This window comes from Natator depressus, chromosome 7 (assembly GCF_965152275.1).
Source record: "Natator depressus isolate rNatDep1 chromosome 7, rNatDep2.hap1, whole genome shotgun sequence".
In the NCBI taxonomy this organism is placed as follows: domain Eukaryota; kingdom Metazoa; phylum Chordata; order Testudines; family Cheloniidae; genus Natator; species Natator depressus.
In genome coordinates, this window is record NC_134240.1 from 111,554,254 (window position 1) to 111,572,322 (window position 18,069).

At 42.9% G+C, this 18,069-nt stretch overlaps 1 protein-coding gene across 8 annotated transcripts in view; it reads left to right on the forward strand.

Annotated features, from left to right (window-relative positions):
- Positions 1-18,069, forward strand: part of ABLIM1 (actin binding LIM protein 1) — a 311,243-nt gene that overhangs the window by 92,462 nt on the left and 200,712 nt on the right. For 2 of the 8 annotated variants that reach the window (XM_074959288.1, XM_074959286.1), the window contains exon 1: positions 16,798-17,096. The exons of 1 other annotated variant lie outside the window; for it this stretch is intronic. In XM_074959288.1, the coding sequence (XP_074815389.1) occupies positions 17,081-17,096 (16 nt within the window). In that variant the 5' untranslated portion in view covers positions 16,798-17,080. Of the gene's footprint in view, positions 1-16,651; positions 17,097-18,069 lie in introns of those variants that run through there. 5 more of the 8 variants (XM_074959287.1, XM_074959282.1, XM_074959285.1 and 2 more) reach the window with 5 other exon arrangements.

An 18,069-nucleotide genomic window follows, 5' to 3' on the forward strand; every position in this document is an offset into this window, starting at 1 on the left:
CTGTTTGTTTGATAACCTCTGTTAAAGAAATAAACCTCTGTGCAAAAGACTGGGTGTGGCAGTGCATGTTTGGAGCTGGGGAGGGGTTTGACCCTGGTGACCCCAACCATGAAACTTTAGAAAAGAAGTTTGTTGGGAATCCCAAGCCTGTTGAATTCCCTAACCTTAACCTGCAACAAGCTAAAAAACTTGGGGCAAAACTCTTCTCTGTGATTAGCAGGGGGGGTCTTGTATCTGATATTCTGCTTTTCCCAACATATATTTGGATCAGAGAGAATTGTGCCCATCCTTATTGGATCAGGAAGTTTGTTGTGTGCTGGTCATTCTCTTGTGATGTTGGGAAATGTATATGCTAAGTGGCTGTTTGTGGTGGCAAGGCTTTTAACTTTGCAAGGCAGGGAAAGAGCTTACTTTAAAATGTATTTCATCTGTGCTGAGTAATACTCTGTTCTGCAAAGGTGCATAGTTTTATGCCATTTAACTGTGCCTCTAATTAACCTTCCATGGAAAAGTAAGGTTGGCAGAAACCTACGTGTCCTTCTCGATAGTCATTGCGTTCTGCGTAACTGCTGTTTTTTAATACTTACTTTTGAATGAAGACATATGTCTTAGCTAAAGAACGAGGCAAAATGTGTGAGCTGGATAAGAGCTGTAAAGAGTAGTTAGCCTCTGCCCTGCCAGTAGTGCATGGTGGTTATTTCTGGAGGCTGCTTTTTGAAGCAATCAAGTTTCTTTTTAAGTCAGAATTTATAATAGGAAGTTAATCAAATAAACGTTTTAATGGATTACGTGATGGATCTTTGTAGAAACTGCAAGGATAGCGCTTTGCCAAATTACTCCATTGTCTTGGAAAGCGCAGACAAGCAAGTAAGCACGTAGCAGACAAGCAACTAAGCATGTATAGGTAATCGAGCAGGCCCTGTCTCACTGGGGATTTGCCCAAGTTTCAGCTATTAGTGTCCAGCAACAGAGTAGCTAGACCGGTGTGGACCCCTAACCTAGACAGGAAAAGCTGCTGTCAGTCGCCTTTGCACCACTGCAGTTTATTTCAGTTTCACTTGTGGCTTGTAGCACTACATGTGGAGTTAGCGTTGGTGCAGTTATTCCAGGGGACTGGCCACTGATGGCTGAAATCCCCAATGTTAGGAAGCCCAAGAACAATGGGCCAGATGCTGAGATCTATTACACAGAGTAGATCCTGCATAAATCCATTTGTTCTGATCCTCTGCTGCTTTATACCTTGCACAGTCATTTACACCATTGCAAAGTGAGTGCAAACTGCAACCATTTTGCTGTGGTACCATTTCACACCCACTTTGCACTAGTGTAAGTGACCATGTGAGATGCAGTGCGGTAAAGGATCAGGTTCCTTGAGGTTAGTTAAGTTACAGTGGTGTAATTGAGATCAGCAACTTGGCCAGTTAGAACAGAGATGATGAAATGGATATTAGAAACTGTGCAATACTTTCTGTCATGACTCTTAAAGCTGCAAGTGACTTAAAAGGCAGAAAGGGCATGAGGCCTGTTCTTAGCCCATGTGCCTGCTTCGGGATTACAATGCCTCCAGTTCAGTGCTACAAGATTTAACAGTTTAACTGTTTTGGCTGGGAGTCACTTTGTGTCTATGCTACTGCTTGACTTTACAACTTGGATTAGAAATTGCCCTGTCCAAGATATTTTGATTTATGTGAAATATTGCACAGGCCATTCACACCAATGGAATAAAATTAATCAGGAAAGGGTCTGTTTCTCAGACATTTAGAAGGACAAAGGCAGAAATGTTTGTTCAGGAAAAGGTGCTCAAGTCTCATACAAGTTGCAAGTTAACTTTTGACATGCTTTCACTCTCCTCCTGATGAAGTCTTGAGTTAACCTAGGGAGATAATTAGAAAACACACTTTTGATGGAATAGATTAGATAACAGGACAATACCATGTAGGCTCCTATTTGCATATTGTGGATTAGATGGCAAACTGGATTGGTTATGATAATTGAGCATATACATTTACTCTAATAGTGAGTTCCATTGGAAAAGTATGTGACAATTCATAAGATATCACAATCTATAATAATCAATAATCTATAATATAATCAAATGTGGGTGGGAAAAGGTATGAAATGGAGAGAAAGAAAGACTTAACCCAAACAAAGAGGCCGACTGATTATAACTCAAGGCCTGCGTTACAATCATGCCTGGTAAACAAGGAAACACGTGGAAACAGAAATCAGTGAACCAGAACTAGTGTCAGAAACTAGGCCTAAATGGTGGACAAAATAACGAAGGGGTGGGCTATTCCGCCCACCAGTTTTTCCTTCTAAAAACTCTCTCCAGTTAAAGGAAAAGAGAACAGGGGATGTTGTTGAAATGCAAGCCTTATTTAATACTTTAACTGTTTTTTCCTTTTCTTTGTATTTTATGAAAGGTTGAAATGATTTTAATGGGGTGTTTGCCGTGGTACTAAGCAGGCTGAGGTCTCTTGTATCCGGACCTTGTTTTAGCACTGTTTAGTATTGGACAGTGACCGGATTTGTTAATGCCTTTGGCTCATTTATTCCACCAAAATTAATACAACAGGTTTCCTGCTTCGTGACTTGGTCATTCCCATTCTGTTGGTGTTTTGGTGGGATGTGGTCACCTGGTATGGGGAGGACTGGATGGATCAGGAGATCAGTAATAGAATTTGGTGCTTTTCTCCTCTAAATGACCAGCCGAAATCAAGCCCATGTTGGTAGTGACCAAAAGCTGTTTCTGCCTGTTGGCTATCAAATGGCCTGTGTGTGAAATGAGGTGCAAGGTCTTGGGCTATTTCCTAGTGGAAGTGTCTGTTTTGGTTGACTGCCTCTGAATCATAGATATTGTTCTTGACATTCTAAGGTCTTGGAGACTCAACTACTTTCTCTTCACCTGAAGGGTTTAGGAAATCTGGGTGGAGCAATGTGAAATGTGCTCTTGTTCTGTAGTTGCAAAAAGAAAGTGTATCCGATGAAGTGGGCTGTAGCCCACGAAAGCTTATGCTCAAATAAATTTGTTAGTCTCTAAGGTGCCACAAATACTGCTTTTCTTTTTGTGAATACAGACTAAAACGGCTGTTACTCTGTTCTGTAGTTGTATCGTACTGGGACAGGCCTGGAGACTTCAGTCCTCTGTCAATCAGGAAATGCTTTTCATTTTGCTTTATTAAAATCCGCAAATATGGACTTAATTTTCCTATAGAACCTGTTTGGGTAGTGAGAGCCTGGGATACAGTACAGGCACTGCAGCCTTAGTACCAAATACAGTCAGTCATTGTACTGTCTTCTAAGTTTCACAGTCTCTTATGTTACTAGCAGTTCATTAAAGCTTCACATGAATGTTGCAAAAGTCTACTTTTTTTCCCCTATCACTTTCATAGCACTGTTCCTCTCTTCTGTTAGGCTAATGGCACCTTGGCTCATGGCTTGTCCAGTCCCACCATAATTTCCTTGTTGTAACTCCTCCTCATTTAACACAGTCCGCATGGTTAGCTTCCCAAGAATGATGCTGTTGTAGAGGATGGAGCCTTTACTGAAAACAAGCAGTTATTTTCCTGCTGACCTCACCAGTTCAAGCTCAGTTGGCTTTTCAAGGCTTTGCTCTGGTATCAGGTGTAATGTGGCGAAACACACAGAGTTGTGAGGTATGGGGAGATAAGCATGTGGCAAGTGTGAGAAAATCTGTGGCAGATTCTGGAATCTAAAGAGAGAGAGTGAGGATCTGGAAAGCCAGGATCTAACTGGTGTGATCCTGGGGAGCTTGTGAAATAAGGGCAAGATGTAAAAGAACGTGAGAAAGGAATCTGTGTGGCAATGTGGTTCAGGGCCAGCAGGAGCCCCGAGGGGGTGGCAACAAGGCAGCAGAAGCCTAAAGTTGAAAGGGGCCTGGGACTATTGTGGGACTCCATCAGATCAGACTCTGAGACATGCACAATCACTTGTATGTGCTCTGCTGTGCTCGCTGTCACTTGTACACAGCTGTGATCACACTTTCTTGGTCAAGCGTCTTTTGTGCATGCAGGTTGAGTGCAGCTCAGGTGCAAAGGGGTCATGGACATGCAGATTCTATCCTCACACAGGTGACAGCCCTGGGAAGAAACTGGAAGTGAGTTGAGGCTGCTTGGACAATTTGGCCCAGGCAGTCTTAGGGACTTGCTATACTCATGCAGAATAGTTTTAGTTTGAAAATGTGCATGCTAGTGTCAGTGCCTGGTTTGGATGAGGTGGACAGACTGGGAGACAGAAGGAAGCTACAAGAGGATCAGAAGTGAGGAATCCCAAGAGGCTGAAAATAGCATAGTAGGGAGCTACTGAGAGGATTGGAGTGGTGAGGAGGAGCTTACGAAGGACAGGAACAGCAAGTGGGTCAATGAGGCAAATGACAATCGTGGGGTTGGGGGAGAAGAGTAGCAGTGAGTAGGGATTGGAGGGATCCAAGAGAGGATTAGACTAAAATGAAGGGATCAGTGAGGATCTGTTCCATGGGGGGCTGAGGGGATCAGAAAGGGTAATCATGGTGCGAGGTTGGGTGGAGTATAAGGGACTATCCTCGAGAAGAACTGGCCTCCCTTAGTCAGAACAGAAAATCCAATTTTTAGACCACTAGCTGATTTGAATCTGTGCCTACCTTTATTTGTTTTCCCCGCAAATAGATTTTCTTGCTGTGCCATAGCAAGCAAACTGAAGGGTATGGTCTCCTTGTTATTAGTCCCTGGCAGAGACTTGGCAGACAGATGATGGCATTGTTTTTGTGTCCCTTTACTCCCAGGCTTGTGTCTGAGAGAAGCTCAAAAATCCCCTGGAAGACCGTAGCCTCTGATAGCAGCTGCTGCAGTGATCAGAAAGGAGGAAGGAAGGCACAGAAGAAATGCTGAAGAGCCTCCATTGGAGTGTTTTGTTCTGGCTGCTCAGCCTTGGTCTAGAGGTGTATAGGCTATTGGAGCTTCTCATCAGATAGGTGCATGTTCTTGTCAGGTCTCAGAAAGCTAAGCAGGGCTGAGCCTGGTCTGTTCCTGTCTTCTATCCCAGCAAAGCAAGGTTTCAGAGTAGCAGCCGTGTTAGTCTGTATCCGCAAAAAGAACAGGGGTACTTGTGGCACCTTAGAGACTAACCAATTTATTTAAGCATAAGCTTTCTTGGGCTACAGCTCACTTCATCAGATGCATAGAATGGAACATATAATAAGAATATATATAACCCTTCTGCCCGTCAGAGTTGGCAGCAACAAGGGCCGGGTTCAGAATCTAGGGGTTCCATTCCAATAACACAATGCAAAACTGGCTCGAGCCCCCACCCAGGGACCTGGGACAAATATACCACCCCCCACCCCCCGGGCACCTCTAAGAGCTAATACTTCCCCTCTCGCAAGCACAGAGTCTGAGTGTAGCAAAAGCCTTTTAATAACAGAGAAACAATGTGGCATTATGTTGGGGAAACACCACCAACAGGATTCATAACACAACCCATGAGCAAAAACCCACCCCAAGCAAATTGGGCCATGTCCTTTCCCTTTGGTTCTTGAGTCCAGCAACGCAAAAGTCACCCAAAGTCCCAAAAGCCCAACAACCCAAAAGTCTCTGTCCCTGGTCAGTGCAGCCCCAGAGTTCAAAAGTTTATCTGCAGAGTTTTACCTCCAGGCTGGGTGGAAATGGGGGAGTTAAGGGGCACCTTACTTGGTCTGAAGCCGACTGCCCCCCCTCTCCGTGGGGCTCCACTCCGCTCCACCAGCCATCCTACATATCGCTCTGCTCTGCCAGCCACGCTGCTCCGCTCCACCAGCCGTCCCGTGAGCCGCTCCAGCTGTCCTGCAAACTGCTCCACCATATATCTTCAGGGCCCCCCCCCACTACTTAACACAGCGCTCAGTGATTTCAGCTTCTCAGTAATTTTAGTTCTTTAGTGATTTCAGCTTATAGTAGGGGAGCCTCAGTGCTGGTGCACCATTGCCCAAAGTGAATTCAGCTCAGCAGCCTGTAACTAGACTCCTAATGGAATCAAAACTAGCTCTGATATTCCACAGTGGAGAGAGGAGAAGGTGCAATTGGCATGTAGGGCCCTCACCAGGGGCCCATACCACCAGTTATTAATACCTGTCCCCAGCCTCTCTCAATTCACTGGGTTTTGGAACCTTAGTGAGTGCTGCTTAGTTGATGGCGAGTCCCTCCATCATAACAAAAGGCCAAGTACAGTTCCACTGTCCTTGATTCACATAATCAGGATAATAACAGTTTATTCTTCCTGCCCCAATAACAGAGAAACTGGGGTTCCTACAGCAGCCAAAGTGACCATCTAGGCGGGGTGGGTGTGCCTATGCAAATGAGATCAGCCCCTGAAGTTCTTTTCCACAACCCACGACTACTTGCCACCAGATGTCAGGGTAGAGCTCATCCTGACTCTGCTTACATACATATACAGAAAACATGAAAAGGTGGAGTAAGAGGCTAATTAATTAAGATGAGCTATTATCAGCAGGAGAAAAAAACTTTTGTAGTGATAATCAAGATGGCCCATTAAGACAGTTGACAAGAAGGTGTGAGGATACTTAACATGGGGAAACAGATTCAATATGTGTAATGACCCAGCCACTCCCAGTCTCTATTCAAACCCAAGGTAATGGTATCTAGTTTGTAGAAGTAAGGTTTTGTTCATTCAGTAAGTGGCGCCTTCCCTCTGTGCCTGCATTGAAGAAGTGATGCTATGGGGTGCAGTGCTGCTGGAGACTTTTAGATCAGAGGTAAAACTGAGGACCTGCTTGCTTGTAGCTATTTCAGATCCTGTAGCTCTTTTAGCAAGAGTTGTGCGGGGTTAGGCCTGGTGACCTAACCCAATTCCAGTTTAGGGAGTTGTATTCTTTCACCCTACAATTCCTCTCTAATGTTTAAGTGGATACAATACCCTTCCCTATTTTTCCTAGATTGATATGCAGTATTTTTGTGAAGACTCCCAAGACTCTTGTACCTGGTGCAGACCTAGGCTGAGCATGCCACAGAGGTTACTCTCACTCCCTGGAAAGAAGATGTACAACGCACCCCAACTTTTCTCTTTCTTGGTCTCCTCCCCCTACCTCTCGGCATCTCTGGAAACTGATTGCTCGGTCCCTTACAGTGCTGTTGCATGCTCGGAATAGTGCTTCAGAATGAAGGGCCATGCATGGTGAAGCCCTATACTAACACTTAGGATTCTGCATCTTCTAATTAAAACAGCCCCCTACCCCTAACCAGAATGCCGCAATATTGCCCTCAGCTTTTAGGAAGCCAGGACTTGCACACAAGCAATACTTATTGGTAGAAAGTGCTCTCCCTTTCTAATAAAGAAACTGTTTTGTCTACAAACTGTCCTTTAGCTTCACAATAGTTGAAAGTTTAACACTGTTGCTGTTTAGATTTCAAAGGTGACTGTGATTCAAAAATGTATTTATTTCATCATTTTTCCTGAGAGGGTTTTTTAAACTGCAGCCCTGATTAATTTTTTTAAAAGAACACTTTTGTTGAGTCACAGCAGGACTGAATCAGAGGGCAGAGGTCTTCTTTGGTGTTACTCAGTTGACTTCAGCAGTATTACGCTGGGGAAAAATCTGGCCCGGGCCTCGTGAGAACACACTCAGTTTCAAAACAGGCTTGCATGTTGTCTGAATGCAAAGTGAGGATCTGACTCCAAGGGTATGTTAGTGTAATCCTGGATCTAAAAACCTCTTCAGTGAGACTTTTTTAAAGGTGCACTGATGTATTAGGAATAAATTGGTTGTGTAACAAATCTTTAGAACTCCTGTGGTTGTTACCTGGAACCAATTCTTCATTTTCTATTAGGTGCAGTATATTTTGATACAGTTTCAACACTGGTTACATTGCATTTTTGTATCCAAACCTTTCACCTCTCTTTAACCCTCCTGGCTTCCTGCATTTGCATTGGTTGTCACTTATGTAAGGGTTCAATTCAGACTAATTTGTTTAGTAACACTTCGATGATTTAACTTTAATCCACATTAGCACTGCATGGTTTCTAGCAACTGGTTTCACCGCTGTGGGGTTCCCCTCCACGTCGCCACCTAAATTCTTTGTTGGCTGTTTTATCCAACAACCGAGAGCAACAGCATGGCTGTTCCTTCTATTACTAGATGCTGATGAGCAAGATTAGCCAAATCGGCTTTGACTAGAGAGAAATAATTCAAGTTGTATTTTTACCTCCTTTGCAGCTATAAATATGTGGGTGGCATGAATATTATTGTGGTGGATGTAAGTGAAGATCCTGCTTGTGCTTTAACTCCATAATGCTGATGAATGCAGGCAGCACAGGCTGGAAAGAATCTAAAGTGCAACCCCCTACCATTTTCAGGGACATGTGCTTTTGTTTTGCTTCTGAATGCAACTTCCCCTCCCCTGTCCCTCACTTCCCCCATCAGACCGTCCTGGGCATGGGTTAAAATAAGAGGGAGCAGAGTTAGGTGTAGCTTCCCCCTTCTCTGCTAAAAGCAAAGGGAGAGCTCCATCCCCGTGACCTCCCTGGCTTGGATGTGCTCAACCGCCCCCCCCAGAGCTCTACCTCCTTGCTGGCGGGGGAAGTGAAGCTCACTAAGCAGGAGAATCTGATGTAGAATCAGGGAGAAACTGGTGCCTGGCTGAAGAGTTCCTGGTGGTCAGCCTTATCTTTTAGTAGATGAAGTATCAACAGTCCTGGATGAGAGAAGTACAGGATGGGAGTTGCCTGTCTGTCCTTTGGCCAGCTACAGTGTAGAGTCAGGGGAAGAAGGGACCTGGAGAAAGCAGCCTCCTACTGCTTTCTGTCCTTAGAGACAGGGAAGAGGGGAGCAAGGACCATCTTTTCCCCACCGGCCTTGCTGCCTCCTGATCCTTGGGAGTGGAGGGAGAGGGGATCAGGGGTCAGACTTTCTGTTTCCAGGCATTAATACTACACCCTACTCTGCTCTGCATTCTCCTACTATATTGCACCTTCTCATGTGTTCATTCTGAGCTTCTGTGAGCAGGGTCTTTGTTCAGCTTATCCATTGTATGGCACCATGTACATCTACAGTGTTGTATAAATAACAATTGCTGCCTCTGATCTTTCTGTGTCAATCCTCAAATCTTGCCTAGGATGATCTGTTGGTCAGGCCACTGGACAGGGACTCAAGACTTGGATTCAGTTCCAGCTCTGCTACAGGCTTCTGCGATGACGTTGGCTAAGTCACTCCATCTACACTGTATTTCCATTCCCCATTTGTGAAATGGGGTTAATACTCTCCTACCTCACGGGTAGTGTTATGAAAATAAAATCCACAGATTGTCAGGTACCCAGATATTTTGGTGAAGTGAGCCATATAAGTACCTAGGTAGAAGAACTGTCCCTGTTGCATCTACACCATGAAAATCCACCCTTTCATCCTTATCTCTTGCCAGTGCTTAATTCTGTCTCTCCTTGACTGCTGCACCTTTCATCCCTTAGGTCTCTGCATTTCAAGACACTCCATTCAACTCAATCATATCTGGTGATGTGGTCATTTGGATCCGTATCTAGATTTTGAGTACTACAGAACTTGGGGTGTTGCAGACCTGGGTTTTTGTTCAAGCCCCCTGAAGGCGTAGATGAGGGGCCAAATTCAGCCTAGTTAAACCATTGGCATCAGTGGATTTGCAGTAGGTATGAATTTTGCCCATGATGTTTGACCAATCTATTGACAACTTTTAAAAAACACATACAGAAACAAAGCTCAAATTGCCATTAAATCTATTTCATTTTTGGAGACAAATGTAGTTGTCTTATTTAAATGTTATATTTATTAGGGAAGAACCAGCTGCCTTAGAATTGGCTTCTTTATCAGTTTTGATTCCTTTCCCTGGTTCCCAAACAAAAGCTGTTGGAAGGGCCTGGATAGTTCACCTTCATTTCAGTTCATACCAGGAACTTGTTTTATTTTCGACGAGTTAACTCCCTTCAGCATCCTCTTCCCTTCAGCCCAAGAGAGGAGTTTTATTGTAAATGTCTGTGGCTGTTACAGCTCACGTTTAAAGATGAGGGTTTGCAGTAATATCCCATGTGAATATCTGTGACTAATATAGTTAGTCTGGGCAGGTAGAATTAAGTACATTATTACTAACTGAAGCATGTTCTTAAATGTGGCAAGTTACCTTTCTTTGTTCCTCAGATGTCTCCTTGTATTACTAAGGACTGTGGAGGTTGCCAGATCCTTTAAGATGTCTCATTAAAATTTCAGGATTCCATCTGAAATTAGGATGCTCTCTCTAAATCTTTCTAATTGAGATTCATTTTGCTCCTGCTCTTCTTCACCTGCCCAGGTTCATTGTGTCCCCATCAGAGCCCTGTGTATCCCCTTCTGTTTTCCATCCACATCACATCTCCTCTGCTCTTAGCAAGGAGAACTGGATGGAACTGGATGCCTTTCCCTAATCAAATAGGGTTGCTTCTAAATGACAAGAGGGAGTCTCTTCTCCTTAGAGGGTAATATACCAGGACTATCAATCACACCCCAGTCTCTAGCATGAGAGAGAGATCACTGGGCTGGCCAAAAAAGGTTCAGATATCCTAGGGTTTTTTAACCTAAATGCAGAGCCGTATTAAGATGTGGAGAGAGAAAATCCTCTGACGAAACTGTTTGGCTGGTATGGTGAAGAGATTGCAGGGCGAACAGGTGAAAGGGAGGCAGCAGATCTTGAGACTCAGTGAGTCTCACCCCACCTCCTACTAGTATAAATAGGTTCATTGGAGCACCTCCATCTCCACAAGCCTTAGTAGGCTCTCTTGGTGCCCCTGGCAGCCACCCCTTCTGCTTATAAGAGCCTTAGTAGGAGCGGCAGGCCCAGAAGAGCCTAAATGTGGTTCTCAATCCCCTGACTCTCTTAAAGAGTTAGCTGGTCTTTTCAGGTACCTGATGGTCCTGTTTAGCTAGTCTGGGCCAAACAAGCCTCCTCCTACTTCTGGGAGAGAAGGAGGACAGGAGAGTTGATGCTCAAAGCATCCTAAAGTTTCCTGGAGTAGGGGCAGGAATCCCAGCTGTCTCCCAGAGCCTGTAAGGTGAGCAGAGTGGGGGAGGGCAGGGGAAGGAGGAGGGAAGGGGTGGCAAAACTAAGGTCATCTGGCTTCCTTAATTCTGAATTTCTGTACTTTCAAATGATTGTTTCCCCATATATTTAACCTTTATTATGAATTTCATGGATTTTGACGGTTGCTTTTTTTTTTTTTTTTAAAACTACAGTGTTCTTGGAAGAATTTTGACTTTTACGTTACTGATATTCTGGATGGAGCCATTCATGGTTCCATAGGGAGTTAAAGGCAGGGTTCTGATTTGTCCTTAAAATAGGACTAAACTTGCCCTGTTAAACACTTGAAATACTATTGTCACCTTTCAGTAAGACTGGGTCACATTGCTTTTCATGGACTCTGTGTGTGTGTGTGTGTGTGTGTGTGATATGCTCAAACTTAACTAACCTTATCAAAGACTTGTTTTGACTGGGATATATATGTGCACTGTGGCTAAGTTGCATTTTCTGCAGGAAGCACACGTTTCTCTATTAAGAGAGATGGTGTGGCTTAGTGGATAGGGGACTGGACTGGAAGACAGGAGGTATGGGTCCTAGTCCTGGCTCTGCTACTGACATGCTGTGTGACCTTGAGCAAGTCACTTCACTTCTCTGTGCCTCTGTTTCCCCTTCCACTCTTTGTCTTGTCTATTCAGACTGTTAGGTCTTTGGGGGAGGTATTGTGTTGAGTATGCACGTTTACAGCTTCTAGCCTAAAGGCTAGAAGAGATCTCAAAAGAGATCTCAAAAGAGATCTAGCCCTGATCTCATTTGGAGTCTCTAGATGTTATTGCATTACACATGATTAGTTGGTGGTGGTGGTTGCTTATCAGCCATAATGATATATTAAAATCACTTGTGAATTATTTTTTTTAAATAAAGAGGCGTGTGGGATGGGTTGTTTATTTTGGGATGGAGATATTGGTTACGGCGAGAGAGTGTGTCGGAGGCATATCTGCAGGATGAGTCAAATCCCGCCATTTGTGGGTATTCCGCAACCCCATCACTTAGAACAATGAAAATTTGTCAGCCCAATCCAAATATATAATAAGGATCAGTCATAACCTGATAGGGCAATAGGCTAGATGGCCTTAAGGATCTCTCTAGATTGCAAAACTGTCTTTTTGAGGTATTTACTAAGTAAGGGTTAATGCTGTAATGGGATATATAAACCATGGCTCTTGTGAAGGCAAGCCCGAGGAAGACTGAAGAAATTGGCTCTGTTCCCTGACAATTTACTGATTGATGCAAAGTTTGCATCAGTCTATTCTGCTGTGGAGTAAATAAATTGTGCCTTTCCTGAGAAGTGACAGGCCAGCTAATCAAATAGTCAGACAGCGGCTTCCCATCAGGCAAAAGGCCAAATTCTGCTCTGCATTACACTGGTGTAAGTCTGGAGAAAGTCCACTGAAGTCAACAATGACTCTATTCAAGTCAGTGGACTTACTCCCATTGTGCCAGCGTCTGTGCCTGTGGTGAGCGCTCCGGATTGCGCTTGTATCGGAGGACAGAAGATGTGTTGCTTGCCTATGTTGCAGATGTGGTTAGATAGGAGTAAACTGGCAGTGTGGGATGTGCTCATGAGGAACTGGAGCCAGGAAATGCTGGTTAGCAAAGCCCTAGAATGTTGAAACTAGAGACTGATGTGCTGTCTTCTAAGGGCACTGGACTATTGCAAGTACTGTGGAGCAGTTTCATGATACCCCCACTGACCTTATTGTTTTTCCTCTTGGCAGGCACAGTTAAGCCAGGACAATAACACAGTGGGTCACCTTCCATCTAAGTGCATGGTGGATTTTGTGTTTGGAGAAAGGAGGCATTTGCCAAAGACAAGAGCTTATAGAAGTATTGGCTCTTAATTGACTTATGCCATATAATGGATCAACTGTGGATGCCTGCAGCAGGGTTTGTTGTCAAAACTGTGTCTGCTTGGCTTTGAACAAAATGGAGATGCATGTTCAATTAGGGTGGGTTTTTTTGGATGTTATTTAACAAAATAGTATCTTCCCTCCTGTTCCCCCTCCCCACCCCCCCAGTTTCTGATTAGCAGCTCATCATTCAGTAGACAAGTGCTACAAGTCAGTTTTGGAGGAAATCATAGAAAAATCATGCACTGGTATTTATAAACTGTTGCCTCATCTGTAGGGAATGAGCGCAAGATAAAGGCTTTGAAAGCCAACTCTTCAAGTGAGAATAACAATCTAAGATCCTGGTTAACCAATTTATTTTTTTCTTTTTGAATGTACTATTTTGTGTCCATGCATGGTCCTTTGTATATTAGTGGATTCGAACAGTCCAGATTCCTGCCAACAAGTATCTTTTTTTTTTTTTTTTAAGGGACAATAGTAATTTAAAAATCACATTTTTGTCTGAATGTTTGTGTGTGTGTTTGTGTTTCCAGAGTTGCTAGTTACTCGTCCTTGTTCTCCAGTTGGTGAAGTATTTGAATAGATTCTGAAAGGTTGGCAGGGGTCCCATTGTAGCCTAAAAATTGAAACAATGAGATTAAAAACAAAAACCACTCAGGCATAAAAGTGTAATGCATTTGACTTAATTTACAATACCAGCAACTGATATTATATTCTTTCACTCAGGAGTAAATTACTTGGCTCTTGATCTCTCCAGTGTAATTTACTACAGTGTATGTTTTAAAGCTATTTTTACGTGCATGTTAAAGGCTAACATTGCAGTTTTCTCTGGCTGGCTGATGTGAGGGGGGTGGAATCCTTCCTTACAGCAATGGGTGAGATGAAATACAGCCGTGCTAATCTCTAGCACATGTGAAAAATGGGGGTAGTGGACTCAGAGAACAAAAAGTCCAGATACCAGCAGTTAGCTGATATGTCAGCAGCTGCTAAAGTGGAAAATGAATGATAATTGTTGGTGCAAACCTTCAGAGAGTGTCTAAAGATCACAGCAAAGGGTTAATCGTAGCCATGTGTGTAGTGCCTTCTGGCATTATATAGCATAGCAGAGCTAGTATTTATGAATGAAGGTCAGACATGCCACTTTCAAGCATAGGTGCAGGAACTGCGGGTGCTTGAAGTGGTTTGCATTATATACAGGGTTAACAGTTTGGTTCAATGGCTCTCAGCACCCCCACTGTAAAAATTGTTCCAGCACCCCTGCTTTCAAGACCATCTCTGACTAGCTGTTTAAAGAAACAAACAAAAACTCCCACAATATTTTGTAAAGAACAAAGCTAGGTTGAATTGCAGCCCTAATTGCTCTGATGTGTCAGAAATGTGACATGGTGCACAATATGTAGGGGCTCAAGGGTTTTATCCCATCTCCACTAAGTGAGAAGCCAGCGCTGCTATTAGTAACACACTGACTCATAGAAGCAAGAATGCCAGACTGCTTGGGCTGTGTCCCTGCTGCACATGAGGGAGCTAACAATAGAAGCCCAGCCTAGATGCATTAGGCAATAGGCATTTTTTCCCCATGCATTTCCCTACACGTTTTTTTATTTAAATAAAGACTTAGTTGAATAAGAAATACCACATCAGAGCTGAGAGAGGCTGGCTTCTTTAATTTCTTTCTGTTCCGGGTGGTATATATACAAAACACTTCGAAATATTTGCAGTAAATAAAATCTATCACGGGCTCTATGTTCTGTTTCTCCAAGATGTATCATCTATCTGCCATTCCGTCGGAAGGGCGCCTGCAGATGGATTATGCACATTAACTTTTTTTCTCCTGAAGTAAAGGCTTTGGGAAGGAATTGCCTTATGGTGGCCTGAGATACAATCCAATTTCAGCTCTGCGAAGCCAGAAGTGTGGTTTAATTGAGTTTGTTACTGGGAACCAGGAATACCTGAGTTTTGAACCCAGGTCATCCATCGACTTCCTCTTTGAGCTTGGACAAATTGCTTAACTTCTCAGCCGTTTCTTCCTCTTTTTTTTTTTTTTCTTTTCCCCCTCCCTTTTCCCCAGTTGTAAAACATGGATGATAAAATTTACCTGCCCAAAAGGGGCATGGTAAGGATTAGTTAATATTTATAAAGTGATTTGTAGATAACTGCAAAGCATTATGAATAAAGCCCTTTGGAGAAGGAAAATAGATATAAGTACAGTATTGCCAATCACAAGGGTTCACAAATCATGGTCTCTTCCCCCCCCCCCCCCCCCGTCCCCTGGAAAAAAAGTGAGATTGGCTTAAAATGTGGGTTTTAAAAAAGTATATTTTATATTTGTCTTCTGGTTTTTGAGCCACTAGGCATTGTTTTATTATTATTTTTAGGCCTTATGCAATAAATATGATTAAGGGCCAGCCAAGAATGGAGCCCCATTATGCTAGGTGCTGTACAAACACAAAGTAGCAGACATTTTCAAGCTTTTCTCCAAAATCTCACGGGCTGGAAACTTGCTACTTTTTTTTTTTAATAAAGTCTAAGCGTCTCACCTAATAACATGACTCCAGAAGCTGGGGCTTCAGTGGAAAACAACAAATCATGAGAATTTCTATGAAATTGTGAAAGGCTTGGCAATACTGTAAGTGCTTTTTTATTTTATGACATCATAAAAACCAGACCAGTTGCATGTCAGGACTCAGTAGTGCTATATTGAATGGTCAGAGGTGTGTGTGTGTGTGTGTGTGTGTGTGTGTGTGTTTTGGAGAAATTTACAGGTAGCCTCATTGTTCAAGACATCAATCTTTTCAGTTTTTTGAGCACTCATGATCTTTTTTTAATTTTTTTAAAGAAGGGAATAATAAGAGGATTTGGAGCTTATACATATTGTACCTCCAAAGCAGATGAGTGACCCAGAACCATGTCAAGAAATTTCACTTAGTGAACATTTTGACCTTTGCTCCCAAACCTAGTTGCCGTCTAGAGAAAACGCTCTGGGTTTTTTTAATGTTTGACTATTTTTTTTTTTTTTTTTTAACAGCATCCTTCAGAGAGATGGCCAATGTGCACAGTCTCATTTGACTATTTCATTGTGTGCTGTGGTGGAAAGACATTAGGAGAACGTCACAGAGCCTGTTTGCTTTCTGGATATTGACATTTATGTCTGTTTTAAAATGAAAACAGAAGTGGGTAAACAGCGCTCCATCAAAGAAAGTCAGCTCTGCTGCCATTATCCACTTGTTAAATTTCCAGTCACCTTTGTGCTTCCTCACACCCTTGGGAGGAGGTCTCCAAAATTCAGAAAACGAACGCATTATCCTCTTTCAAAACTATCCTTAAAACTTCCTTTGCTGTGATGCCTACAAAAAACTTGCCAACAGTTAAGCTGTTGGTATGCTGAGACCATGCCTGTCATGCTGACCAATTGTTTTATTGTTTCTTTGTACTTCCCTGTCTGTCGGCATCCATCTGTTGTCTCTGTTCTTATATATAGATTTTAAGCTTTTTATGACTTTTTAATCTGTTTATACCGTACCTAGCACAATGGGGTCCTAGTCCATGACTAAGGCTCCTAGACACTAAAATAATACAAATAATCAGCACTTGTCCTGTATTCATCTTAGGTTCCATTCAGGCTCAGTTTGGTTCAAATGAAAAATAAGCTAGTGAATATCAATTTTGCAATTTAAACAGTTCCCCAGGCATTCCTCAGTGCTCCTCACTTGCAATCTGTTCTCTGTCACTTGGGGGATAACTATGTTGCCAGTGCTATGCAGCTTGGCAAGGAGAAATGGAAGGTGGTGTCAGTGACTAGAGATTAGGGACGGTGGAATTTTGCGTTTGTTACGCAGCAGCTGCCGCAGGTTGTTTCAGCACAAGGGGCAGAGTCCACACGCACGGAATGAACTGGCACTAGTAACAGGAAAAGGGACAGAGCGGGAGAGAGTAAGGAGATAGGAGGCACAAGAAGAAGAGACAGTGACAAGCAATCAGACTGTATCAGATTGTGTGGAAAATCTGACCAAGGAAAAGACGCCTCTGGAATAAGCTGTCTCCTGCGGGCCCGCCCACACCTTTTTTTTTTTTTCCCCTATCCCAGCCAAACATTGCTGGAAGGAAAGTGTGCGTATGTAAATTACTTCAGTTAATCCTTGCTGTCTCTGCTACAAAGAGGACTCATTTGCCATGGTGAAAGAAAAAGGTAATTTACATGTATTGACATGTCAGCCATGATCGTCTAAGGTTTAAACCTTTCAGTGTAGAGTTAAAGTTGTTGTTGGTTGGCTACTTTTTTCCTCTTTTTATCCTTGTGCCAATAATTGCAGTGAGCTGCATTAAGTATTTTTGCATCTATTTCCCCTGCCGTAGGGTTTGGCTTGCACCTCGTTTCAGGTTGTTTTTTTTCTTGGTAAATGCTTGTTTGTAAATGTTACCTGACTTGCATTTTCTATCTACTGTTTTATTGTGTTTTTATACAATTCCTGGATTCTTTGCCACCAAATGAGTTACATTAAAAATGTAAATGGAATATTGTCATAGCCAGCAAGCCCTGGACATGAAGGAGCATGTCCTCAGTTTGTTTTTTGTATAGAAATGGGCTGTTTTGTAAAGGATTGTTTTTTGTTGTTGTGTCTGGACTCTGCAAGCTGTAATTGATCGTTGTAATTTAATTATCTTAAATCACCCCTTAAAGCTGCTGCTCAAGCAAAAGACAGACTTGGAGTAGGAGAAATCAGGGAGTTGGCCAAGGAGTCGTTCATTTCAGTAACACAGGTCTGTCTCTCTTGTTGCATTACAGTGATATGAAATATAATCTAAACTCAGATATGACTCATGGATTGGAGCTAATTTTGAAATTTAATATTTTAATAGGTAGATTCATAGGCAGTAACACGAGGCCTAAAGGCAATCTCTGCATACCACACAGAGAATCTATGTAATTTATCTCTGCTTATAAATCTCAGTAAAAGCAGGTTGGACAGAATGTAATGTTGGAAAGGGGTGGAAGTGTCAAATTAGGCTAATAATTTAGTAGATTTTTACCTCTAAGGCCTTAGCTGAAAACTGGTTGAGGTGACAAATAAAATGAATTGAGTGACCTTAACCTGGTCTGTCATGGGCATGCCAAACCACTGAACAGTCTGGCATCGTTCTGGTCAATTGACAGTCCCTGC